General features: G+C 39.4%; 2 protein-coding genes across 4 annotated transcripts; one reads left to right on the top strand and one right to left on the bottom strand.

Annotated features, from left to right (window-relative positions):
* mafk (v-maf avian musculoaponeurotic fibrosarcoma oncogene homolog K) lies at positions 1–9,462 on the top strand. Of its 3 annotated transcripts, XM_026349492.1 has the most exons (5): positions 1–107; positions 143–203; positions 1,752–1,753; positions 6,157–6,233; positions 6,320–9,462. In XM_026349492.1, the coding sequence occupies exons 1-5, from the start codon at positions 11–13 to the stop codon at positions 6,755–6,757; spliced, it is 675 nt and encodes a 224-aa protein (XP_026205277.1). In that variant the 5' UTR covers positions 1–10; the 3' UTR covers positions 6,758–9,462. The 3 variants fall into 3 exon arrangements, with proteins under 3 accessions (XP_026205277.1, XP_026205259.1, XP_026205268.1); XM_026349474.1 differs by lacking the exon at positions 1,752–1,753 and having other exon boundaries at positions 10–203; XM_026349483.1 differs by lacking the exons at positions 1–107; positions 143–203; positions 1,752–1,753 and adding an exon at positions 298–536.
* tmem184a (transmembrane protein 184a) lies at positions 9,094–26,731 on the bottom strand. Its single transcript, XM_026349463.1, has 9 exons — positions 26,294–26,731; positions 25,849–26,070; positions 22,510–22,675; positions 21,493–21,583; positions 19,115–19,190; positions 16,252–16,343; positions 14,737–14,906; positions 14,450–14,647; positions 9,094–13,199 (listed from the first exon to the last, which is right to left on the bottom strand). The coding sequence occupies exons 2-9, from the start codon at positions 26,068–26,070 to the stop codon at positions 12,970–12,972; spliced, it is 1,245 nt and encodes a 414-aa protein (XP_026205248.1). The 5' UTR covers positions 26,294–26,731; the 3' UTR covers positions 9,094–12,969.

Below are 26,731 nucleotides of genomic sequence, written 5' to 3'. Positions count from 1 at the left end.
AGAGCGTGGAATGCTGGTACATTGTTGTTGTTTTGGAGTTAATTCAGTACGAGGAGACTCCGCCGCTCGTCCGCTGGACGCTCCACACCAGCCGCCGACACGGACTTTGGCGCATCTGTCGGGAATCTAACTCATCCAACTCACTCCGCCACTTTTTTCTTTTTACGCATTCCGCATTTCCACAGACGTCCGCGTTCACAGAGGTAAGGTTGTTGTTTTTTTTTTTTTTGTTGTTGGAGGGGGGGGAGAAAGATGTTTTGACATTCCTTTCTAAATGCGCTCGGGTTCTCACGGTGACCTAGTGGCGACGGCGCAGCGCACACGGGCTGCTGTCGGGAGACGCGCACACACACACACACACACGCCGATCGCGTATAGGAACATACGTTTGAAATCCCGGGGATGAAAAGTTGATGTTGACTTTGGAGATTGTTTCTTGCGGACACGTGTTGCGTCGGAGGAACATAACACAAATGCCCGAGAAGGTACCTCGGAGCTCGGTGAAGCTGCGTAAAAGGAAACGCGGGAGAAGTTAGGTAAAAATAAGTTGGAATAACTGATGAATTAATGATTGATTTTCTTTTTTTTTTCAATCAGGCTGTATTTAAATGAATTGAAGTGGATTCAGGTGGCAGCGAGTGAAGGCCAGTCCATTGTTTAAAAAGATGAAACAGTCTAAAATAAATACAGAAGTTATAAATGTATGTAAAAATAACTAAAATGAGCCTTTCTTGCTACAGTTGCCTTTTGTTATGTTATAGTAATACTTTTACTAATACTCTGCTGAGGTTGATGTTATAAAACAACCTTACAGCGCAGCCTATAGCCTATTAATTGCGCCAGTTATTATAAGAGATCAGCGATGATCTGCGTTGTTGGTTTGTTGGGATTTGTTTAATGAACTCATTTTGTAACTCCAACCAACTTGTGGGGAAAATGGAAGTGAAAGAAAGAGAGAAAGAAACTTACTGTCAGGTCTGTTGGAACTACTTATTATGACCCAAACGTTTTTTTTTTCACACCCTTTTTTTTTATTTCTAGGCTTGTTGTTAATTTAAACACGTTATTTCTTAGAGGCGCCTACAAAGCACAATACCAGCCTCACTTCTGACATCGGAAACAACACGTGGTCTGCATTTTAGACATGTGGGACAAAGGGCACGATGACTGGCCCACACAGGAGCAATAGTCACTAATCAGCAGGATTTCTACCAACAACAAATAAGAAGAAAGGCCTTTATCTTTTCATGTAGCCTATATATCAATTTTTAATACATATAAATGATTGAAATAATAGCACTAAGTGAAATATAAAGAAATAATAATAATAATAATAATATCAATGATGATGATTATGCTTTGATTGCTTCTTTTATTAAGTGGCCGTTGTGATCACAGAATGGAAAATATTTCTCTTTGAGTCACTTGTTTCACTTAGATGGCCACAGATTTGTGCCCCAAGAGGTGTTTCTGATTCAGTGCTTCTTTTCCGGTGGGCGCACAGTGTGTCTGCTGCCTTCAGTGAGGCAAGTGGGAGTGGGTGAACTCTTCTGTCAGGAGGTTAACATGTGGCTAAGTCACCAAAGTGATGATGTCTTCTTTTGGATGGAGAAGTTGCAATGGCTGACTCATTTTATCACCGCTACAGCCTGTGACAGTGACAAGGCACATTGGGAGAAATTCCCCCTGACTACACAGGAATAGAGATTAATTGTCTCCAGTCCTGTGCTATTTCTCATTTTGCTGGTCAGCGGTGATGGATCAAAGTCCTGTAGCATACAAAACATTTTTGTGGTGGAGTATTGTGAAAGTGAAATAGCTGTGGTTAGTGATGTGATGACTCACAAGGAACACGATTTCTATGGTGTGTTTTGCTCCTCTTACTGGAAAAAAAAAAAAAAAAGGAAAGAAAAAAGTCTTGATTATTGGCTTTGGGGTCTAGTGATTTCACAGCCGAACATGCCAGACAGGGTGTATACAGACAATAACAGATGAATGTGTGAACAGGCCTGTGGGGCGTCCGTCCAGAGTGTTTCCCTCAGAGCTAGATTCTGTCTGCTCAGCCTGCTGCCCACACTGATTTGCATCCTCTGTTCTCCTGCTTTTCTGTCAGACGGACACGATCACCTGCTGCTTTCACGTCATTATTGTGAGAGGTGCGACCTGCGTCGGCCCTACTGATTCATGCATTTGAAGAATGTCCTTGTTGATTTTCAGTGGAACTGACTTACTAATTTATTTGCTGATCTTTTACCTCAGCAACTTCCTGATTCCATTGTGACTCATACGGCATGTTGGCAGCAACACACACAATTAGCTCCACAACATTCAACCTGGCTGGCCTTTCTATCCAATGGCATTGCATTGGCTAGTTGTTTTTGGAGGAGAGGCACGGAAACCTGCAAAGTACTGGAGTGTTATTAGCTTTATTTTTGACTCAAGAGCTCAGTTTCTGTGGTTGTTTTGTTACGCAATGCTGGAAAATGAGAAATGTAGTGGTGATGTAAACTTTCTGTAAACAGAGTATTAACATTTATCCTACTATTTAGGTTGGACAGGTGTGTCTATATTGACTTGTTGCATTCTGGACATTTCTTTGAGTATCGCTGGTAGGGAGAACATCTTAGCTCAGATATTGGTTGTGTTCTCCTCCCTTTCCGCACAAAAGTTCCGGTGCTCATGCCAACCATTTCCAAGGTTCTCTGTACTTTTCCTTCCTCCCAGAGAAACAACGGGATTTTCCAGGAAACGTCAGATCGGGAGGGTGTGATTCCCTGCCGCCGGTCGTCGCTTTTACCAGTAAACAGCATGACTCACTGCTCAGCTATGCTCTCCATTTCCTTCACATAATATCCCACCAAATGTGCTGCGCTGGAGAAAGAGCAGAGCGCCACACACGCCCTAGTCTGGAGAGAAATCTTCCCTACCGCTCTGAGAAAAATGCAAGAAGAGCAAGAGCTTTCTCAGAAGGCTGCATCAGACTGTTGAGAGCGGCAACAAGTCTGCTTTCTGCCCAACACACTTGCACAGTGAAACCCAATGAGAAGGAAAAAACAGACACCGCTCCGCATTTATCACGGCAGCACGAGCGCATACGTCTGTGACATGTTGTTTATTTTAGGAGAAGGCTGGACCCCACACTAACCTGATGTAGCTGAAGTGCAGCCTTGAACTTGGCCAGATGCCTAACTCTAAAAACATAAACATGTGCTATCACTAAACAAATGGTGCATAGGTTCATTAAACAGACGTATTCTCTCAAATGCCAGAAGTTTGTTCTTCACAGCAGTTTATGTTGGTCTGTGCAGATGTACAACCCAGCCTTGTTTTTCTGGAAAACTCTCTTGAAATGGGTCAGTTGATCTTCAAAGCCATGTGTACACCCAAAAGAACAAAGCAGCAGGTTTACCAGAAAGCATGCGGCCGTCCACATGAAATCAAACGCTGGCTTTTACAAACAAGCACAGTTACGAAATATTGTTTGTCACGGACGTTCATTGAGAGTCGTGGCGTCTCTGGACTCAACTCTGCATCGTTGTGACCAGTTTGTGAATGTTGTTTTTTGTGTAAACGGGACACATTATGGTCATTATTTAAACCAATATTTGCTGCATGAGAAAAACGGTCCTCGGACATGTGCACACAGGCTCCCTTTTGATTTGTTTGGGCAAGTGAAAGACGCGAGACGCTTCTGAATTCCAGACATTTTGTGAATTTTGCAGTCGTTGTTTTACAAGCAGGATTGCTTGAACTCCACCCCCACAAGGCGAGCGCCTCTGCAGGACGCATTCACGCTGCATACCCCCCCTCCCCCCCCCCCTCTCCCAGTGAAGATTTGCCTGTGTGCATGTGAGGCTTTGCACATGTGTGTTCACTCAGGAATGCGGTTTTGTTCTTTACCCGCCATTTGTGGCTTTTCTTTGAGGTATTTTCCCAGACTCCTTCTTCTTACTGTTGTGAAAATCCTTATTTAAGTTGTTTTTTGTGCTAGAATGAGAAGCCGCGATTTTTTGTTGTGAAATCTTGTTTGTCTCATCCGTGTGGCAAAATTATAATGAGTGGATTTGTCTGTGTAATATAATTGCTGTTTTTCTTCAGAGGAAACTTTGGCATCTTGATCAGGAAAGCCTCATCCTTTTTTTTTTGTTGTGAGTTGCAAAAACATAAGCACAAGCCTAAAACACATGCCTGAAGAATTTCAGGGAAACAACCTGACCTCTTGATTCAAGCTGCAGGGCTCGCATCACTTTTCCATGATCTTTGCAAGGAGTATATCCAGGGAGCCCCTCTGACGCAATCCCACTGAAATTAGACTGTTGGAGCCAAGTCGCAGCCTAAATATGTTTTAGTTCTTCATATTTATTCGAAACATCTGAAATTTCAATTATGCAATTCTTTACTACTTGTTTGACAGAATGAATCAAGGACATCAGACAGAGCAGCAGATGTTCTCAGGATCTCTTAACATGAGTTTATGTGGCTCAGGGTTGAGCTGTTTGGTTGGTACATGTATTTCTCATCTGTTTATTTTCCAAGTCAGAATCATTTGAGGTTTGCCTGCTTGCACTGTAGACAGTGATGGTCAGTTTAAGCTATTATAAGAAAAATGACTAATGTTTGGCAAAAAAAAAAAAAAGAATAAGAGCGGCAAAAGAGAACAGAGTTGTTTTTCATCTTCACTGCAAAGTCTGCAGCGTGTCCAAAGTCTTGTACTGGTAATATTTACAGCAATACGATGTGAAGATGTGATAAATATCCCAAAAGGAACAGCCACACCCAGAGTATTTTCCTGCAGCTTTAACTTCCCAAGTAAAGCTAAGAGCCATGTGGAGAATATTTGCTCTCCTACAAAGGTATCGCTTATCGCATGCTCCCTTAAATTGTTTAGTTGGCAGAAATTTGTGTCAGCACTGTGGGCTAAATATATCCGCCAGAGTTAAATAAGGGCATAGAGCAGCTCAGGAAAGCCCAGTGTAAGAGGATCCAACCAGCGAGAGACGGCTCCAAATCGATAGACTACATTGTCTCACTGCAAAAATACATCGGTGACTATAAAGGAAACTATTTCTCTGTGACACTCTATCTCCAGGAATTTTCCACATGCGTATCTGCTGCCCTGTAAAGTTCAGCATAACTGTAAATGTTAGGCTGTTGTGAAAGTGTGCTTTAATCTCTGTGACAAGGAGACTAAGTGTTGGCGTTGGACTGTCCCTGTAGACCCCCAGGTATCAGATTAGAAGAACAGAAGAACGATCTGCATAAAACTGAATTAAGGGGAAGTAACAACATAAATAGAGCAAAGACAAATTGAGTTGTTCTTTTTTTTTTCTCTCTCTAACAGGATGTCTTACAATGATCAGCACAAGTCAGTGCTTCTTATTCGTACTATGTATAGGCTGTGTTGCGGTTATGAATGAGACTTGTTTACCCTTTTCACGACCATGTGACTCACACTCCCACGCCCATTTGCAGGGCGTTTCCATGGTAGCAGTGGAGCATGGAACAGTGCACTCGTAGTCAGGCTGGTCTGCAGGACCTGAAATGGAGCCTTGGGGGATGTGTGCCTCTCACAGGATCACAGATCAGCGCTCTTGCTTTTTTTGGCCATGGCAGCAGTCTGGAAAGCATGTGCCTACAGTGTAATGAGCACAGAGAAGCTTTTCCAAAAACTGCTCTGGCGAAATTGCTTCGGCGGGGGGCTTAAATGCAAAGTTCTATGAAGAGAAAGAGAGAGAGGGAGAGAGACAGCCTGTTGCTAATCTTGCTTGGTCTAGTGAACTACATTGTCAAGGCCCACCTCTTCTAGCACATGAATACAGACTAGCACCAGTGCTGCTGTTTAATAATGTCAGGCCGCCCTCTGCTGGCATCTGTAGTAGTCGCATGCAAAAACAAATATTGACACATGATGTAACTCAGGAATGCTGAACAGTATTTTTTTAAAAAGGTGAATTGACAGGGGAGTGACATGTTTGCACCTGTAACTAAAAGTGAGCATACTCATTAGGCAACAGAGTCATGCAATTAGTATGTAAGTAGCATTTTAATATGATAGTTAGTTGAAAGGCAACTACATGCTGAGATGAAAATATGATACTTATTAGTATTTTCTTTTTATTAATGAAGCAATAAAACAGTGTTTTCTTAATTTTTCAGTGTCTTCTGTGAGATTCTGGTCAGTTGTCTGCATGCAGGGAATGACGACTCATTTTAAGACAAGCAAAGCTTTAAAGGTAAGTGAGAGCAGTTCGAAAAGTGTTTTCTTGGCCAGACGGGGTCCTGCGGATGCTGTTCTCAACCCCCTGCTCGTGTCTTGCAGGTCAAGAAGGAGGTGGGTGAGAATGCCCCATCGCTCAGCGATGACGAGTTGGTGGCCATGTCAGTGCGGGAGCTCAACCAGCACCTGCGCGGGCTGACCAAGGATGACGTTGTGCGGTTGAAGCAGCGGCGAAGGACCCTGAAAAACAGGGGCTACGCCGCCAGCTGCCGAATCAAGCGCGTCACCCAGAAGGAGGAGCTGGAGAGGCAAAAGACAGAACTGCAGCAGGAGGTGGACAAACTGGCCCGTGAAAATGCCAGCATGAGATTGGAGCTGGATGCCCTGCGAGCCAAGTATGAGGCCCTTCAATGTTTTGCCCGGACTGTTACCCGTGGGCCCTACTCGCCGGGAAAGGTGGCCACCACCAGTGTCATCACCATTGTCAAGTCCGCCAACCACAACAACTCCAACCAGACCCCATTCTCAGCTCCCTCCTAGTGTTGACAGGACTGGGCCTTCCTTCTCCTGCCTGGTCCTTCCCGGTTTTGACCCAGCCTGAACCCACTTTTCCTGTACTGACAGGATGCTCAGTACTTACACTGAGGGATGGAATAGGGTGGCAAGCTCTATGTGATGCTTTCACAACTCTGTCTCCCTCCTTCTGTCTCTTACACAATCTACATTGTCTGTGCACTGTGCAAAACCCTCCCTGAACCCCAGCACCGGCAGGGTATTGGCCTTCTATGACCCTGTCTCCCTGACTGATAGGAGAGATTTGCAGGTCTTTGACATGCCTTAATGCGGAAGCATTCACCAAGGATACTTAATGTTATTAAGCAGAAAACATAAAAGGTTTAAGTAGCACAAATGTGACAGTAAATATATTTCTAGAGCCTTTGCCAAATTATATTTTCTATACATAGAAATGTCTCAGTATAAATTAAACCTTTGAAGCTGTTGCATTTAAAATAATGTATGATTGATCTACATAAATATCTTACGGATGATACACAGAAGATTTATCGTTCCAGCTTTGATACTACAGTTGCTAGTGGTATCCAACCACATGCTTTTTGGAGGCAGCCAACTGCAGCACCAGATGTTTTTACCGATAAGTCCCTGTTCTCTTTAGGAAGATGCTAAGCAGGAAAAAATATAGCCTGTTGTAGTGGAAACCTGCGTACGCATCACTCTATGGTCTGTTCAGCGAGCACGTCATTAAGCATTTGATAACTGATCAATGAAGGGTTGAACTAGTTAGACGGCAGTATTTATATTTCTGCCTTCATCATGCAAAGTTTTGCTCGGTGGTCAGTCATCGCGAACTTATTAGTCAGGAGCATTTATGTCCAAATCGTTTTGCACCATTAGGCCACGACCTGTCTGCAAGTTAGTTATATGATGCCTCCAGGGTCAATCCCACAAAAACAAAAAAAAAAAAAGGGCTCAAACATAAAAAAAAAAAACATTCACATCTGCATGATTCTGTATCAGGTAGATCAGATTTTAAATGGATCTTGGATTTCCTGTCATGATAGACGACGTGTTTTAGTGTGCTACTGAAACTGCTGAACGTTTGTCAGTGGTGCAGCTTTGTTGTTGAAGACATTGGCGACTCATTGGAAGGTGCTGCACGTGATTTTGTTGCTCTCTTTGTAGTCCTCTTGACTTGAAATGATTCACAATTTCTGTTTGCATTTTGCAACGCAGTAGATGTTCGTGCAGTTTAGTTCTAGTAGATTTCAACTGATTTTAAATCACGTTTGATTAAACAGACTTGAGAAGACTAAAATGGAAACCTGGGAAAGCGATTAAGTACCATTTGTACCATAATTGTTTGGTTTCTGAAGATTTGCTATTGCCAAGCCTCTTTCATTATTTAGCACTTATAAGGAAACAGTTAAGATACAGTAGAAAGAAAACAGGAAACCTGAACTGTATAATGATAACTGTGGTGTGACCACTTTGTGAAAGGTCAGGTGTGATGTAACTAAAGATGGTGTGATCTCATAGGTATGCCACAGCACTTACTTGGTGATTTGCCTCTTTCCTTTATATACCACTCTTTGGTAGGTAATCCATATTGGATATAGTGATAACGAGAGCAGTTCTAACAAGTGAAACGCAATTCAACTTATTTCCTGTATATTACAGAACCTTTACATTGAGAAGTCCGTCCAAATAGAAATCATTCCTACTGCTGGGTCATGAGAAGTGCTGCTGCCGGTGTTGGTAACTCTGTAACAGTAACTATTTACTTTGCTTTTTTTTTGACACACTCTTCTGCAAGAGAACTCCTGACGCCCATCTCTAGAAACAGTGGTGTCATGACAACGAAATGCAGTAAACACCTTACTCCTGTTGTATATTTTGAGATATTTTAAATATAAAATTGACTTGAAATCAAGCTGTTCTTACTGAGGACCCATTCCTAATTTGGAGTGAAGTAGAGATTGTTCATGTCAGGATTTTCTCTTGGCTAAGAGGACATGACTGTTCTTCCCCTGTTCCATTGCTGCAAAGAACAGTATGGGGAACTTTGCTGCTGTACAACCTGCTGTGATTTTTAAGCAGGGGCATTGCTGTGTTCTTACTCTTGTTTTTTATTTTCACTTTGTTTCTATGTTGATACATCCTATGTTCTTTTTCCGATACTTAGTTTTATATGCATACACGGTATATATTATATATTATATATATATATATATGTAGTATATATATATATACTACATATTTTTCTATATTTATGTCCTTTACTATCCTGGGAATGGTGTGATTATGTAATCATTCTTTGAAGTCTAATTATGTTGATGCTGAACTTTTTCTAAAAATGATATATTCACATTTACAATGAGAAAACTATTCTCATAACTCAAGTCTTCTTTGTGAGTATTTATTCCCCACGAATAGTTCTTCTCAGCGTATTTACCATTTGTCTAATTCACAAGTTGGGCAGACTCGGGTTACATGCAGCTACTAGATTACAGTCGAGACTAAACTGTCCACAAACAGAGAGATGACTGCCAGTCCACACTGTTCGTAAAGAGCTTCGAAGAGATTTTTTTCAAAACATTGAAACCTGTTGCAAGTCAAACTATCTATGCAAAGTAGTTCACACATTCTGTGTGCATAATTTCTGGGTCATAGAGCTGAAAATTTATGCATAATATCTAATTCATCTCAGTATTGCAAACAAAAAAAACTGCATATAATTCAATACAAGAGTACATTGGTCTCATATCACATGTGCAAACCACCTTACAACAACAAATGGGCCTGTTGGGCTCCATTAGATGAAGAAACATTGAGAAAGTTTGCTCTTAAAATAGAGCGAGATCTGCATGTAAACCTAATCATTCACATACAGACTCTAAGGTTGACTTAATTAGCTTTTCTATAGATGAAAATTGATTTGGACAGTTTTAAATGATGATGGTGACAATAATGGAATGAAAAAGCTGCTAATTGTCCACCCACATTAAGATTAAGTCAGACGAATTTGCAGATGCACGCTGCATGTTTACGTGTAAATTTCCAGCACAAGCCAACAGTGCTCAAAGCATTTTCTGACAAATAGGACAGTGACCTCCTGAGATAAAGTTTCAAAACCAAATCCTGTTCAATGAGACATTGTTGAATTTAAGCACTTATTACTGTATTTGCATTTGAGCTGAATGCTTTTTAGATTCTCTCCAAGTGTGTATTTGTGTACCACACGATAGTGAAGACAAACTTCTCTGCAGGTCAATTAAGTACTCTGTTGTTAGTCCTACGTCCAATGTGAGCCGGGAGAGTCCATTCATTTTCTCAAACACACGTATCTTACAAAGGTTTGCCAGAGAATTATTTACATCTACTCCAAGGCACCAAGGCTGCAATGAGTTTTTAAAACCATGTTTAGGGAGTATTATGCAGAGATTACTACAGTTTAGGTGATGTTTAAGAGGAATAAATATTACGTACCGTGGATGTTTACCCAAACTTCTTTCCTGTCATGGTTGAAGTGAGTGAAGCTTGTTGCTGTTCCCCTAGAGCTGTAATAGAACTGTTTAAAGATATCAGTTATTATTTTACATTTTTATATGGACTATTGAGATGCACATTTATACACACTGGCCATTTCATTAGGTGCGCCTGTACAATCTAACACATCAACTCTGCCATGAATTCTACTTTTATAAGTTTTATAAGTGTTAAACATTAGAAATATATCTTTATATTATACACTCCAGTACAACTACAACACCCACTATGACCTCAGTAATAAAAGTTTATTAAAATGACCTCCCATGTAAAAGTAGAATTCATAGCTGAGCTGCTGTATTGGATTATTTTAGTTTGTACCTAATAATGTGACCAGTGACTGTATGTATAGACATGAGGTTGCTTGTACATCTTGACTAGGTATTATGAAACTAGGTTAATTTCAATGTTCTTAATGAGAATGTCTAGAGTAAATAAGCTTTTACACACAAGCTCTGCCAGCCCTAAAAGCTACGATATTGAATTTTAGCCTTGTAGAAAGAAAGTTTTAGAACTGTAGATTAAGCAGATTGTGTCTATAAATTTAGAAAGATCGCACGCATAGAAGGAACAGAGTGGATGTGTATGACTCATGTGATTGTGGGTGAAATAATGGCTAAAATACAATGAATGTTAGTTCAACATCAGCAGTTTCTATGTTAAGTTTGTACTTTACAGATAAATTGATTTCTTTATTCTAGTCTTGTGGCAACACATTGAGGTTTAATGAGTGACTGTAAACGAGAATAGTAACCAGGCAGCATAAACAGAGTATGTACCCTTCTCACCTTGCCATTATTCTGCTCATGTTTTATATTTATTTCTTTGATTTGTGTAATTTTATTAAAAACAACACCTAAATTATTTTTTATTTTACATTCATTTATTTACATGTTTTCTCGATGAACTACCCTCATGTAAAAATAAAATCTGTATTTGTTTCTGCTCTGATTTAAAGCATGGTAAATTATTCCTATAAATAGGTCTGCTGTGTCCGATTCTGTACTTTTTCCATCATAGAGAAACTGCATACTCAGTTCAACATATGAGTAATAAAACCAACGGAGGTGTTTTATTTTACAAACAGTGCCAAACAGGACTGAGACACATTAATCACAACTATTTTACATATTTTTGTACCAAAGTGTAAATTTAAGCCGTCGTTGGCACAAAGAGGGTATCAAAATTAAAATAAGACCTGATACACAAACGTGGTCTCCAATGTCTAGTGAGCCTAGAAAGCTACAGTATGCCTCCCATAAGACATAAACACGTATTATATATACATATATACACACACACACACACACAAACACACACTATGTAGTGGAAAAAGGAAGAAGGAATCATCATTTGGTTTGACTATGTCTGGACTAAAAACTGTAAGTTATGATTTATAATTCAAACATTTTTATACAAATAAAATAAACACTGCAATTTACACCAATCTGATTATGTACATTTCATAATAATCCCAGGAACATGGAATTATAACAAGAGATGTCAACACTTTAAATATGTAAAGGCTCTCCCCAAAGTATTTACAGTGGCTTTAGAAAGTATTCAGGTGCCTTTGCAGATTTTAAAGCTATTGGTCTAAAATCAGTAAACCAAAATGACAAAGTGACAAATATTTTATTAACACATTTTTGCAAATTTATGAAAATAAAATAAATATATAAACAAATCTCTCGTGTCATGACACTCTAAATTGTTGTCAGGTGGTATCTGCTTTGGTTTAATTTTACTGTGATGGTGCCAAAGTTTGAAATATGTCTGTAGATGACAGATTTCAGCATTTGATTTTTAATAAATCTGCATGTTTTCACTTTGTCATTAGAGGTTATTGAGTGTAAACCAATAGGTAAAATAAAAGCGTATCCAATAAAATTAAATCTAAAACACAAAGTGTGCAAAAAGTAGGTCTGAACAGTTTCAGAAGGGATTTCAGTTGTGCAGAAGCTGCAAAAACCTTCATTGTTAGTGTCTGTTCAGCAGCTGTCTGGCTGCACTGAATTACCCTCTTTAGCATGCAGGGAAAATTAATGAGAATAGTGTAACTCCCACTTTGTAGGAGGCAGCTTTATCTAATTTGTCCATGCTATGGTAGATACAAAGGATTGTGAAGTGCTATAGTCTGCAGTTTGAAGTGCCTGCTCCAAAATGAATGAGTCTTTGAACCATTCCTTCCATTTGTCAGGAAACCATGCAGAGGAATGCTCAGCAAATACTTCAAACACGCAGATGCGAGATGCGGTCCATGAAGTGTCATTCCCAGCCACTGATGGCTTGTATGCCTCCCACCTGGAGTCACATATTAATCATCTCCTCTTTGAAACTGGCATGAATCAGGAGGAACACACTTCAGACGGCCAGAGAGCGAGCACTAACATAATGACGTAAACAAAATCAGGATCAGGGAAGCTGCTGAACACTTAGCAGCTTCATTTGAAGGAAATGTATAGCCTTATAACCTCTGATACATGAAGAAATTATTAATTTTAAAACCATTTATCCCTCGTCTTGATGTTTCAGTTCTTCATTAAAGGTAGGCAAGTCATTTTAAATACTGGAATAATGAAAATAAAACAAATAAAACTCTTTTTTTTTCTTCAACACAGCTGTATCCACAGATAATCATGGATAGTAGGAAGGATGTAAACACCTGGATGCAGCTGGATAAATGTCTAGAATTCATCATCAGAGGTAATCAGCATGATTTTGTCAGACTTGCGGGAGCTCCTGTTGCCTGTGGCCACTTTTCCATTTGTGCTGGGCTGGACCACCTCCTGTGTGGACTGCTGGGTGTACTGCTGGTAAGCCGGGGAGAAGTTGTGGATGGCATCCTGCACCATGTCTCCTGGGTTTATGGTCTCCTTCAGACCACTGGAAATGCTCTGCATCTGTGGAATGGTTTCTGCACAAATGACACAGGGAGAGCAATGTTCAGACAGCAGTGCATGCGACTGATGTTGTGGCTTTAAACGTCTAAAACTACATACTTCTATAAACTACCTAAGTTGAGACATAGCAGTAATATAAAGGGATTTTTTTCATCATGGCCTTTTCACAGGCTGCAGTTTATAAATGGACTGAACAGATTTGAGTCACAACCACTGTCTCCACTGTTGATCCCCGAGCACCCAGCTGTGAGCCAGGCTGAATTTATCCCACAACTAAAAGTCCAAAGCAAAAAAAATATAGCCAGCAGACATCCGCAGCCTTCTGGTTCAGGGTCACCGTTAGTGCTGTCTGGATCAGTTTATGGAGGCGACAGATAGAAGGACAAGGTGGGGTGGGGGGTACAGGGCAGTTAGCCACGGTCTGCTGAGTTTCTCCTTACATCCTGCCTTCCCACCCCACATGGCTGAAGCACACACACACCTGAGGGTGGAGGTACAGCAGCAGAACTACAGTGTTAATGTCACAGCCAAAGGTTCCTGTAGCAGGAAAGGACAGGATAACCGAAAGAATGAAATAAATCACCAAAAGAAATGTAATAACCTGCTGTCAAACATTTCGGAGCAACACTATTATTACACTTATATAAGCGGACAGCAAGTTGAATAATGGATTTCCTTTGGCATGGCAGGAATAAAACAGCTAATTTTATGTCGTTGCATTATTTGATTTTCATCTTGAATGCAAAAATAAGAAATGGGCGTATCAAGCCATTAAGCAGCTCGTGCATATAGTTTTCTACAGCAGGAAAAAACTCCACTTCTATTTCTCTTATACTTGGAAGCTGCATTGAACTCAAAGGGCTGACACTCTGTCTGTTCTAGCTACTGTACTGTATAATCCTATTCTTCTTCTCTCGCGCTCTCTCTCTCTCCTGGCTAATGCCCTTACAACAGCACTACTTTTGTTTTAAGTACAAATTTGTAAATATGCAGACAGTCCAGATTGGTTATTAGTTTGAAAAGAAGGACTGAATGGGGAACAGAACTTTAAAAGTCAGTCTGACTGGGATAAATAGGTGCAAAATGCACATAGCAATGCAATTATTGTTACTGCTAACACTTTTAAGGCTGTCTCATTACGTATTCTATTTGTTAAAAGGGCAATTAGCCTTGGAACATGTCAACATGGCTTCAAGGCAAGGGCAGAACTCATAATCAGTTCAATTTTATTTTGCTTGCTCTCTGCACAGTTTGCGGCACTCACCTGGCACTTCATTTTTTTTCTCCTGGTACACAGTGCAGGTGAAGGCATATCGGAGGGCAATAGCAGCAAAGAACATTTCTATGCAGATGATAAAGTTCTGCCAGCCTGCTGCCACAGTGCCGGCGCCGACCTCTTCTCCGTCGATGAACAGTGCATTGGGAATGACGCCGCAGCGTTCCAGGATGGCAAGGATCATTCCTGCAAAGCAGCAACATTTTTTACCACCAATTTCAACTCATATGTGAAAAAAATAAAGAAACAAAAAATAAAAACACAGGTGGACCTACCTTGCCAGAAAGATAAGAAGATGACAGATTTGATTGTGAGGAATTTGAGCACCGGTTCGTATGGTCTCAGCAGGTCACTGGTTGCGAAGAAGAAGAGGAAGAGAGCGTAGAGGGCCAAACTCACTGAGACGTTGTAGATGATTGTGATATACAGGTATCCTCCATTCACGCTACACAGACACAGAGTAGAGAAAGTGCAGCTGTTAGATATTTAAATGGTAAATCTGAAGATTTAAAGACATGTTTATCAGCTTTGATCACATGACAAGCCTGAATATAGTGACTTCACTGAGTTCTTTCCTAAGTTTGACTCCATTTATTACTACTGAATGGAAAAGAAGCTGCTTAAATGCGATGACATTTTCAGCCATATTAAATAAATGAGGAAATGCAGCCTTTACACGTGTTATTTCAACAAGCAGCTAATAAAAGGTTGTTTGTAGATGGCATTTCAGGATGCATCCAACACGGCAGATTTGTCTATATTTCATTGTCAGTCTGCCTGTCTGCCATCTGCATTCTAAAAAAGCATCTCAGAGGACTCAGCTGTGACTACAGTAATTACTCTCATGCAGTGTAGAGTGTGTGGTTGGCTGAAAGCGTATAAGTAAACAATCAGTGAACCATCACAGTCTTGCAACAGAGCTTAAAAAAAAAAAAAAAGACATGACAAAACACCGTTATTTCTGTGAGCTCATTTAGCTTTTGGAAGTATAAGGAGAAATCATTTAATCACGTCTATCTTTTAGTTCAACAGTAAGAGGCTGAGGATATAATGCTGATGCTCTTATTGAACTTGCACTTCTCCACAGTAGTTTAGAAACGAGTGTTGTCACAGCTGAATCTTCAGGAAGAGACACTGCACAGAGAGGCGGAGAAGAGCACCCGAAAATAATTCAGGTGGGGTTTATAGGCTGCAGATTTTATAGCTTTTGATTACACACTAAAGACAATTTTATTGAATATATTACCCTCTCTATATTCTACTGAGACCCTTATTGGCTCTTCTGAAGCACTAATACACTAAAATTACATTTGCTTTTAAGTTTATCCCTAGCCTTTGTATCACTTGACATCAATAAAAGTATGAAATGAAACAATGTATCTCGCTTTATAGCACACAATATGAATGAAGATTCTTCATTTGAGAACGTTTACAACATTTAGGGAAAATGTGCAAAAGCATTTTGTTAGTTCATATTGCTAAAACTCTTGAATTATGTTTTGTAATATCAACAAAACCCAAGAGGTGAGAGATGTGACGGCCAGAACAGTGACACAACTGGGACAACCTGCAGCAAAGTACCTGTAAAGTTCCAACACAGCAATTTTGAACCTAAAACAAAAGCATTTGATTCCCAACATGTTCACTATGCATGCTGTGAATAGCTGATATGATTATCTCCATTTGCAAATTGTTTCCATGTGCACATAAACAGCAAACAAGCCTGCTGGCAATGACATAGGATGCGTACGATACATGAAGAATGACATGCAAAAAGAGGAGCTGCTCACTTAAAATCTCCATCGTGATATTTGCCAAAGGCCTGCAGGATGATGGTGATGACTGCCATGATGGGTTTGACAACGCAGAACTGGAGAGTTGCCTGGAGAACAAATTACAATTCAGAATGAAACAGCCAAACAAGCAAGGACACTATGAAGGATGAGGTGGATGAAGGATGAAGAAGGGCATCAGAATCTGTTGGCCCATCTAATTAAATGTTATCTGTAAGTGCTCGAAAACCACAAGCAAGTGTTATTGTCTCTAAGTCCCTTTAATCTCACCGTTCCTACCAAGATCATTACAGCTGTGTATTTGATTCCCCATTATATAATACACACACACACACACACACACACACACACACACACACACACACACACACACACACACACACACACACACACACACACACACACACACACACACACCCCAACAAATAAGGCCATACCCATTCAGCAACTCCATTAATTCTAGGACCTAATACCCTCAAGACAGATGTCAAAACATCTGTCTTCAAAACAACATTTTCGAGGAACAATTTGATGTTTTGGGAAATAAGCTTATTTTCTGAGTTCAACTAGAAAAACAACTTTCATATTTGACCATAAATATAACTAAACCCGTCTTAGCACAAGGACTGTAACTGGGAAAACAGCCATCTTAGCACTGCTCAAAGAAGACAATGAAAAAGCTGCGTATCAGTACCTCTAAATGTCACTAATTAACACATTATGTATCATCTGTGTGATGCATTCAAAAGAGTACAGAGTTTCTGCTGATTGCCCAGCAGTTGCTCAGAGCTAATAAACAGGGCAACAAATAACCCTCCATAAAACAGCAAATGATCATGTTTGAACGTTGGCGTTTGTTCACCTTAAACAAACAAGATTCCATATGTTAATTGGTGAGCTATAGAGGTAGTGAAAGGTGGATTTTGAACAGAGCCAGGTTAGTTGTTTCTTCCCCTCCATTTCTAGGCTTTGTGTTCAGCTAAGTTAAATGATGATGAATAATGTAATGGAAAGATATGAGTGATGTCAATGTTCAGATGCAACTCCTTCTTTGTTGAAGTTCTCTTTGACATTTGTATCTGATACTGATGTGTTAATGCTGTTGTTGGACAACAGTGGACCCAGAGGGTGTAGACCTGTATGCAGTAAGTCTAGATCCCTCGTGTCTTCTGTGCTGTGTATTGAAGCCTGAAACAAACAGTTTGACAGAGGCTGACCTAAACTCCAATCACTGTAGTGGTGCTGGACATTTAAACGTTTAAACACGATGAAAGTTCAAAATGTAAAAGTTAGCTATATGTAAGTGTTGGTGCATGGTGCTATATGGTGATGTTGATGTTAAGATTATAGGTTAATGTTACATACTTGTCAGTAAATTGAATAACATCTACCACAATAGCATCTCTCTATATTTATTTTAATTTAGATGCACTTGTGCGTATGTGTTCACACACTTGAACTGCAGCTGTTTTCCCATAATACCAAATAATGTTTCATTGAGAATTCACAGCTTGAACAGACCCAAAGCTTTTATTTTCAGTTATAATGTTCACCACATCAGATGTCTCTGCTGTTTTCTCTGCAATAGTTCACTAGAGCATATCTGTGCAACACATGATTGGTAATGGCTTGGCTATTTTGATGCTACCTATGAAAGTGAAGGTCCCTGGGATACTAAGGATTCAACTTGTGCCCAGGTTCAGTACAATAAAACATCATAATAGACAGTTTAGGATGCAACAACTTCTAAGGCTATCCTCTAACCTTACCTCAGGGCACTACCATAGCTCCAGCCTGCTTTTCCATGCCAGTGACTCATTTCATAAACCCTTTTCTAATTGCACACTGAAGCTTCCCTTCAATGTGCAACAACTGTAAGAGCCCTGTTACCAAAAGATGGTTTAAGATCTCTCAGATCTTGTGCACTGTCAGCCTGTTTGTTTTAGTACTTGTCTGTGATACGCTGTGAAAGATTTCACCCGTTCTTACACAACAAGCACGCACTGGTGTTTCCTAACTTTAAGCCACATTATTATGAGACCAATATAATGCAGTGCTTTAGGAATCCACTTAAAATAAATTAATACATTCAACCACTATCATGTCAAATCCTGTTGATCCCAAGTTTCATGGGAGTTCATCTGCAAAGCAGCATTTAAACATGTTTGAACTATGCAATATATGTTCTGTGATTTCTGAAACGTTCTGTTCAGTCCTCCAGGCCTCTATTTTCAGCCAACTACAAAATAATTATTGCTACAATATAATACTCTCTTTAATATCCACTGTTCTCATTTTCAATTCTCAGTCTGTTTCAGAGAAACAGTCTTTATGCGTCTTCAGAAATACCACCAGAGAAAACTTGCAAGGTTTTTTTTTTTCTCCTTTTAAAACACTTCACGCAGGATTGCTGTCAAGGCACACTGAACGTTGCTGCTTATATAAAAAATGTTCAATTCACCATGTATTTTGTTTTGAAGACATAACTCTCGGTTCCAATTTCCATCAGCGTTAGACTGGGAGCTTGAGCAGCATCCCAAGACACTGAGAGGGAGCTCTGTGCTGACAGCTCATATCATCTCTCAGTGTTTATTATCAAGCTCCTTTCACTTGTCCCCAATTGCTTTTGTTTTCCTTTTTTTTTTTTTTTAAACCTGTGGATGTTATCCTCTGAAAAGCACACAGCCAATTATAACAGCTGTCACTTTTAAATCGTCTGGAGATCTAGGCCGAATGCTAATTTATAGTGCAATATTGTTTCTTTAAGACAGTTTGATGTCCTCATTTTTGGCGAGTGTAAAATTATTTCAGTGGTCCAAAGAAGCCTCTCTAGAGCAGAGACATGGTGACTGAAGCTCACCTGTTTGCAGAATCGTAAAAAGCCGATGGAGTAGCTCATTCCAACAAGGCAGCAGGTACCATACAGACAACTTGACCTGCAAGGACAACAGGAAATGAGCTACCCAATTATATCATTAATGAAATAAACATAAAACAAGTGACAAAGGAAAAAAAAGAATCATAAGTTGACATCACAGCCGAAATGATAATTTAGCAACTAGTAGCAAAAGAGGAACATTAAAACTAAATTCAGCTTCATCCTAAATAACATCTCAGAATTAGTCTGGGCACAGCCACAGAGCACCTTCGGCCTCACAACCCTAAAGTGCTGTTCAGAGCAGTTGGGGTATTTTTCATGCTCTTAGCAATCAGACTGCACAAAGGTATAAAAAAGTAGACACAGTCTGAAATAGCATTTAATTACTTTCCTAATGTTTACACCTCCGGTTTTGGTTCTTTGTTAATCATTCTGGATAAGTTACTGATGCCCAGACTCTTAATGCAGAAGCACTTGCAAATAGGAGCATTGGTATTCAGTCAAATTAAATTCAAATTAGAAAAAAAACTCATTGGGATTCCTCTGCAGAATAAAAACAGTCGTTCTCTGTCTCAAAACATACAGAAGATGTATTTTAAGCAGTTCAAACTTAATCTAGTATGTTACAAAGAACATGGCATATTACATTTACATTTCATTAAAAGTGCAATTACTTGGCTAAAAAAAAGTACTCCACTACCAACAGAGGTACCACTTCATATTCTTTCCTGAAGTTGAAGCAAATATCTGATTAATCCAGTAATAAACTACAATGCACAATCCAAGAAAAAGTATGTGAACATTTTGGAATTTCATGGTTTTCTGTATTAAATTGTCATAAAATGTGATGTGATCTTCATCTAAGTTAAAAGTATTAAATATAATTTACCTAAAATTATAACAGAACAACCATAAAAACCTCACAGTGCTAGTGGAAACAGTATGTGAACCCATTAAATGATGATCTCAAAAAAGCTAACTGGAGTCAGGTGCTAGCATACGTGGAGTCTAGTTTGGAGGCGTGGACTAGAGCTACTTTGACTGAGAAAAAACCAAACATTTTGAGTTTGCTCTGCACAAGAAGAATATGATTATTGAGCCATGCCTGGCCAAAGAGCTTTCAGAGGATCTAGGACCAATTAATCAAGTGTTCTGTTTAATCAGTCGCTGCACGCCTGAAATCTGTCAAATAGCACACTGACACTCCCAAGTAGTAGTGTTACTGTAACAGCAGTAACTTCAGCTGAAACTTTGTAGAAGCTGGGTGAAGCTACAGGACAATGAGCCAAAACACACAACAGAATGGCTTCAGAGAAACAAAATACACCTTTTGTAGTGGCCAAGTCAGAGTCCCGACCTCAACCCAATAGAGAAGCTGTGGAACAACTTGAAGAGAGCCGCACACATATGACACGTCCACAGAATATGACAGAGCTAAAGCAGTTCTGCAGGAAGAATGGGCTAAAATTCCTCCTGAATGATGTGCAGGCCTGATTCACAGCTACAGGAAGTGCGTGGTTAAGGTTATTACTGCCGAGGTAGTGTCAACCTGTAATTAATTTTAAGGGTTCACATACTTTTACTAGTAGCACTATGAGGTTTTTATGGTTGTTCTCAATAAAGACATTAAACATTAAAGATCAGAATTTTCTATGACAAATTAAGGCAGAAAACTATGATATTTTAAAAGGTTCACATACTTTTCTTGCCATACTATGTATGTATGTTTCCTGTGAACATGACAACAGCATATGTACATAACCTATGTGACCTTCATAAACTGTTAAATGAAACACTCAACATGACCACAATGAGGTATGATAATATTTCAATTAAAACCTTGTGTGAAATTCTTTCTAGATTACAGAATTCAAAATTATTTGCAGGAAATGTGGAGCTCTCACTCATTAAAGAAATAAAATTGTCACCGTCTGTGGAAATACTAAATGACGTAGAACAGCAAGGCAGCAAAGAGAACCATTTTATAGCACGATGAAGAGCTTATGATGAAGAGCTTATACCTTTTATCAAGTTGCTGGTGTTAAGCAATGCCACCATTTATCAGGGCTAAACATTAATGTCTCCACTGTCTTCATAACCTGGCAAAGAGCTGGTGCTTGTGGCTGAGTCAGCCATACAACACAGCCTATCAATGCCTTTCAAAAGCTCTGTGATAAAGAATGACTGTCACAAATTACCAACCTGACTGTTTACTTTCATCAGTTTCACTGTGTCGTTAAACTAAATGCAAATCAAACAACAGCAAGACACATGTTGCACATTCTGTGATTGTACATATAAAGATTAAACTATACCATGGTTAGCAAAGGTTAAGGTAATGTATTTAATGCTGGACTTACTGTATGGGCTTGCCTCGAATCTCTGACATGATTGCACTCTCTCCTCCCAGATACTCAAAGGACAAGCTCAGGAAATTGTAAATGACAAACGCTGTGGGACAAAGAGAACATCTTTAAACTCTGTACCATGCATGTTTCATGGCACCATTATAACGGCGGAATAATTTCTCATCACCTTCAATTATAACTTCATTTAAAAAGGTCAAATTATTTCGGAGTAAAAATGTTCACTTGATAAAAAAATAATTAATCCTACATCTTGGAACAATAAATGTTTCACTCCTTACATTAAGAAGCTTTCAAGGGTTCTGTGTCCTGGAAATCCCCACCTAATCCTTTGCTGCTATTTAAGGAGGGATTAAATGAAGCTAATGCCCATGGTGTCCAGTCAAGAGAAGGTTCATTATGTTTTAGCTGTGGACGCTGGTGGTATTCCAGTCTCCCTGGTTTCTGATGTGCTGCACTATCAATCAGCCACAAAATTGGCCTGCAAACTGGAAACTAATCTTCTGAATAATGTATTTCCTACTTCTCCTTTTCTCAAATTATTTGTAATCCATTTTGCATACGATTCACCTTTGCCATTGGCGAAGTGCTTTGGTCTTCATTACATAATCACAATCAAATAGTATGTACATTTTTGTTTACATACTATTTGAATATTGAATATTATTGGCAAATTACATGGAACAATGTTTAGAAATATATCTTAATTAAAAAAAAAAACAACTATATCCTACCTAAAAAGCAAGGAGGAGACATTTTTGCCATTGGTAAACACAATGAATCGGAGTCAATAAACAGACACTCCTACAATGACTCCTCCATGAAATGTAACACCTAAAATAATGAGGTCTACCAACTCGAGAACAATGACTGATGTGGAAAAACTACTTTGGTGAGTTTCTAGTATTTCTATTCTTGGCAGCTATCTAAAATATGAGAGCAGAGGAACAACTGTGACTGGCCGCACGTTATCAGGCAGAGAATTTCTTGCAGTGAGTCCTTAATGTTTACCTTCATAGCAGTCTCGAATGGAATCAAAGTACACGTAGTACTGGTCATTACTGATGAAGAGCAGACTGAGCCAAGAATCAAATGCGTATATTGGCACAATAAACAGGATGCGGATGATGTAGCGCTGCTCATTGGGGACAGTGTAGGATCGAAGGTGTGTATAGATCTGTAGTGAAAACACACAAAAAAAAAAACATATGTAAATAACTGAGAATAAGAGTGCTGTGCTTACCCGACCAACATCCCAAAATGCAGATTGAAATCATATTTTAATATTTGTTTTTGCTAATCACGTTTTCTATAAATCCCCAAATCACTTTAGCTTTAAATTTAACAACTAACATCTTCATATTACTGAAATCTGTAAATTATGTACTTCAAAAATATACTGATAATAAAGTAATACAGCTATTACTTGCTCTTATTGAAATAAATACAGCAGACACCCATGGAAAAAAGAAAAACAAAATACTAGTGCTACATTGTTTTCCTAGCATAGCACAGTATAGCATTGCCAACAAAGTGACACCAACCACATGGGTGTGAACAATGAGGAATGTCAGTCTCCTGAGCGCTCACAACAAACAATCAGATGTGTTGTTGTATCTCAGTGATATTATTCAAAGCTACGTGTTAGTGTTGTTGCACAGATTTGTCTTTGTATGAACGCTTGCAACTATGAAAGTGCTTCTGTAATATCACACAGCTCCCATTTCAGTGAGTTTCCAGAATCCAAAGGTGCTGTTCGGTGTGAGCTGGACTGTACTTTTGGGATAACCATGACCCAGATGAGTGAAAATCTTCTATGTTCCAGAACATTTATGCTTTTGGTTTACACCCGCCACACCTCTTCTTGCACAGCTCTGACCTCACAGAAGTAAACATTACGATCACTAAATAAACCTTTTTTTTTCATCCTCACCAAGCTGATAGAAGTTCGTAACCTTTAGTTTTTAAGACACATGCATAATTCTCCCATATTCCCCCCAGAGGAAAATACACAGAAATCAATATTTTTCAATGAATCTTCAGACAAGGCTTACGCGTTGCAGCACTTACACAACTCAACACAGGGCACAGAATAAAAATGTTAACGACTTACATTGCTGCTAATTTAATCTGTCATTTTATAAATACATTTTTATCTGTCTAACACTCATAGGATCTCTTTAAAGAAATAATTAGCAGATTTAATTAAAAAAATTAAATCAGACAAATTGTTTCCACAGTATTACCAACTCTCTGCAGATGGATGCAGTCGTGCAGAACAAGCTCTTAAAATGTAGCACTCATTAAAGACCAAAGCAAATTAGGGAACATTATTGTGATGCAAGACATGCAGCAATTGATTTCTAGTAATGATTGGTGTTTTATTATTCATAGAGAAGATGAGTTTCAATTTACAAACTGACCAAAAAGTTTCTCAGCTGACGAAGATTTCTATTACCTACTAACTTATTGAGTACAAGAGTGCAATCCAACTGCAGCAAACTCAAGCCACTTAATGGCTACAACTTAAGCATTGTTACATCTGCCAATCAACTGGTTGTAATCAGAATTCATAAAATATATAAAATCCACACCATGTAGTGGCAAGAAAACGTATGTAATCTTTCTCTTTTATCCAAACTGAATCTAGCTACAGATTTGATTGATGTTTTTTACATCACCTTGTGTTTCTAATGGGTGCGTTAAAGGCATTTTTCTGTGCTATGAGGGTCATAATTCTTAAGCTCTATTGCTGATTGACCTTTTTATTAACATTATTGTTGAGTATATGAATATATTATCTACCATTAGCTGATCTGGACATTTTTTACTTTTAAAAAGCTTCAATTTAGAGGAGAAGGTCTGAACGTCAGAGTCTGACTGTAGTCAACAAATGCAGCTTGATTGAATAAGAAGATGTACATTAATGCCCCATTACTGTGACTCTGAGGGTGTGATACATTTGGTCATCTCTGCATGTAAAGTGAAGCAGGCTATAGATTGATGTCTGCTGCTTGCCTGAAAAACCTGAAAAATCAATGTCTGTCCTAACTCCAGCTGCAGGCTGAATGATGTCAAGCACAAGTAAAGCTCAAACCTATTTCTCTTTAACAGGAGAGTTCGGTGAAAAGAAATCCCAGTTTTGGGAAGTTTAAAAAAGTAAAACAGAAGTTTATAGCAGTATATAGCAGTCCTCGTTGCACCACTGGTCCTGCACACTATTTTATTCTCCCTGTGACAGAACAAATGCCTGTTGCAGCCCCTCTCTGTTCTCCCTGCAGTACACTTGCAATTCATTTCTTCAATTAAAATGTCTTGCTGGTGTGTTTGCCCAAATGAGTACGATAATAAAAAGATAAAACACAGTTTTCTGAATATTGAGTCACAAATCCCTAAACAAGGTTTTTTTTTTTTTTTTGACAAAGGATGCTACATGTGGATGCTCAGTGGGCATGTCAATAAGCTTACCGAGCCACACAAATAACAACTCTTTAACTAATCACAACACATAAAAGACACAGTTATGACCAGATGTGTGTTAACAAAAAGCCTAGTGATGCTGGATAGCATAACACAGCACTGTTAAAAAATGAGGCTTATAAAATAATCCACTAAATCGCTGAACTATTACACGGGCGCAACATTAAAACCACAGTGAATGGAAAACAACCCCCTCATTCTTTATAAACGCTGTAAATGTTATCTCGATAGCAATTGATTTCCCTGCTGATAACACACTGCACCCTGCTGCACTCTCAGCAAATGATAAAATCATAATGATAAGCTATCATCTGCACGCGGTGGGTAACTCACTCACACAAGAGGAAACACTCATTTACAGCAGCGATGAAATGGATTCTGGGTAAAGGTAGCCTGTGTCGAGCCATTTATTCTTCCTGTCATTGTTTTTCTCCCACACAGAGAGCACTCGCTGCGTATTCATTGTCCTTTAATCAGCTAAAGGATTTTCGTCCACTTTAATCTGATAGCCGCTGTCAACTGAAGTAAGCAAAACATTCCCACAATGCACTGGGGGGCACTGCAAGCACAAAGTATAAAGATGAATATCTGTCAGGAAACAAAGGAACGGCTACTTCATGAGATAAGGCAAAGTGTCAGTGTGAGTATGAAAACAAAGTAGGGTGAGCTTAGATGCTGTAGTCACTGCTTTTATGGATAGAATAATTTGTTTCTGTCCTCAGGCTAGGGAGGTGCAATCTCTCACATCCCACAACTGTCTCTGATTACACGTTTACTTTATTACAGGCACAATGATTTGAAATGCAACAATTTTGTTTTGAGTATTAAAAAAAAAAAAGAAAAAAGAAAGAAAGGAAAAGAAAAACTCACCTGGTGACATGTCATGAGCAGCGCCGACCAGACAAATATCCCAGAAAGGGCCTGAGCCGCCACAGTGTTCAAGAAAATCTGATCCTCTATGATGGACCCGTTGCTTGTCTGAATAATAGTCATGTTGGAGAGGACTGACTTGTCTGGGAGAATCGGTGCAGGCAGGTGAACAATAGAATCATTTTCAGATGATGAATTCATGGCCTCAACAGAAGCATTCATCTGAAACAAAACAGAAAACACACAGTGAGTGAGGGTGGAATAAAGGCCACTCCACCTGTGGACTGATCCTAATGATTTAATGCTGCCTGCTTAGCACAAATCAAAGCCTTATTACTGGTATTATACTTCAAAGTATTAACACTAAAAATATACATGTGGCAAATGTTTCTCCAATGACTTTTGCCTTAACATGCGCCTTCTTAAGCGTCAACAAATATCTCACCTTGTCCCTGTGAGGATGGAAGCAGCTTTATTCGGTTACTGTCCACAAACAGTCCAGGATAGGCACAGGACAACGTTATAGGATCAACATCGAGAATAAAATCGCATTTCAGAAAAGCCAACTAGGCCATGTAAATCCATTTACAGACGCCCTGTCGACTTCTCCAACAACAGGTTCAACAGACCAGACTTCCTTGTTTGCAACAGGTGCCTCACCGAGGTCGAAGTCCACGACCAGTCGGCGAATTAAAAGTCAAACAAGACCTCTCAGAGTGGAAAAAAAAATACTAAAGTCGCTGTAGCCTGTAGCGTTTACTCTGCGAAACCAGTGAAAAGTCAAACTTTCGACGTAAACAACGTGCATTTGAATTTACCCTTAAGCGGCGACTCAGGGAAGCGGCACATAAGATAAAGCGGCAGGGCACAGGTGAACGGATCA

Source organism: Anabas testudineus, chromosome 8 (assembly GCF_900324465.2).
Source record: "Anabas testudineus chromosome 8, fAnaTes1.2, whole genome shotgun sequence".
Classification (NCBI taxonomy): Eukaryota; Metazoa; Chordata; class Actinopteri; order Anabantiformes; family Anabantidae; genus Anabas; species Anabas testudineus.
This window is presented reverse-complemented; position numbering and strand designations above follow the sequence as displayed.

Coding starts and splice junctions, on each gene's coding strand:
- mafk (XM_026349492.1), top strand. CDS start 11: ATGCTGGTACATTGTTGTTGTTTTGGAGTTAATTCAGTACGAGGAGAC. Junction 108..142: donor CCAGCCGCCGACACGGACTT/TGGCGCATCTGT, acceptor CTCATCCAACTC/ACTCCGCCACTTTTTTCTTT. Junction 6,234..6,319: donor AGACAAGCAAAGCTTTAAAG/GTAAGTGAGAGC, acceptor CGTGTCTTGCAG/GTCAAGAAGGAGGTGGGTGA.
- tmem184a (XM_026349463.1), bottom strand. CDS start 26,070: ATGAATGCTTCTGTTGAGGCCATGAATTCATCATCTGAAAATGATTCT. Junction 21,584..22,509: donor CATTCGAGACTGCTATGAAG/GTAAACATTAAG, acceptor TTTGTCCCACAG/CGTTTGTCATTTACAATTTC. Junction 19,191..21,492: donor ATTCGAGGCAAGCCCATACA/GTAAGTCCAGCA, acceptor TTGTCCTTGCAG/GTCAAGTTGTCTGTATGGTA.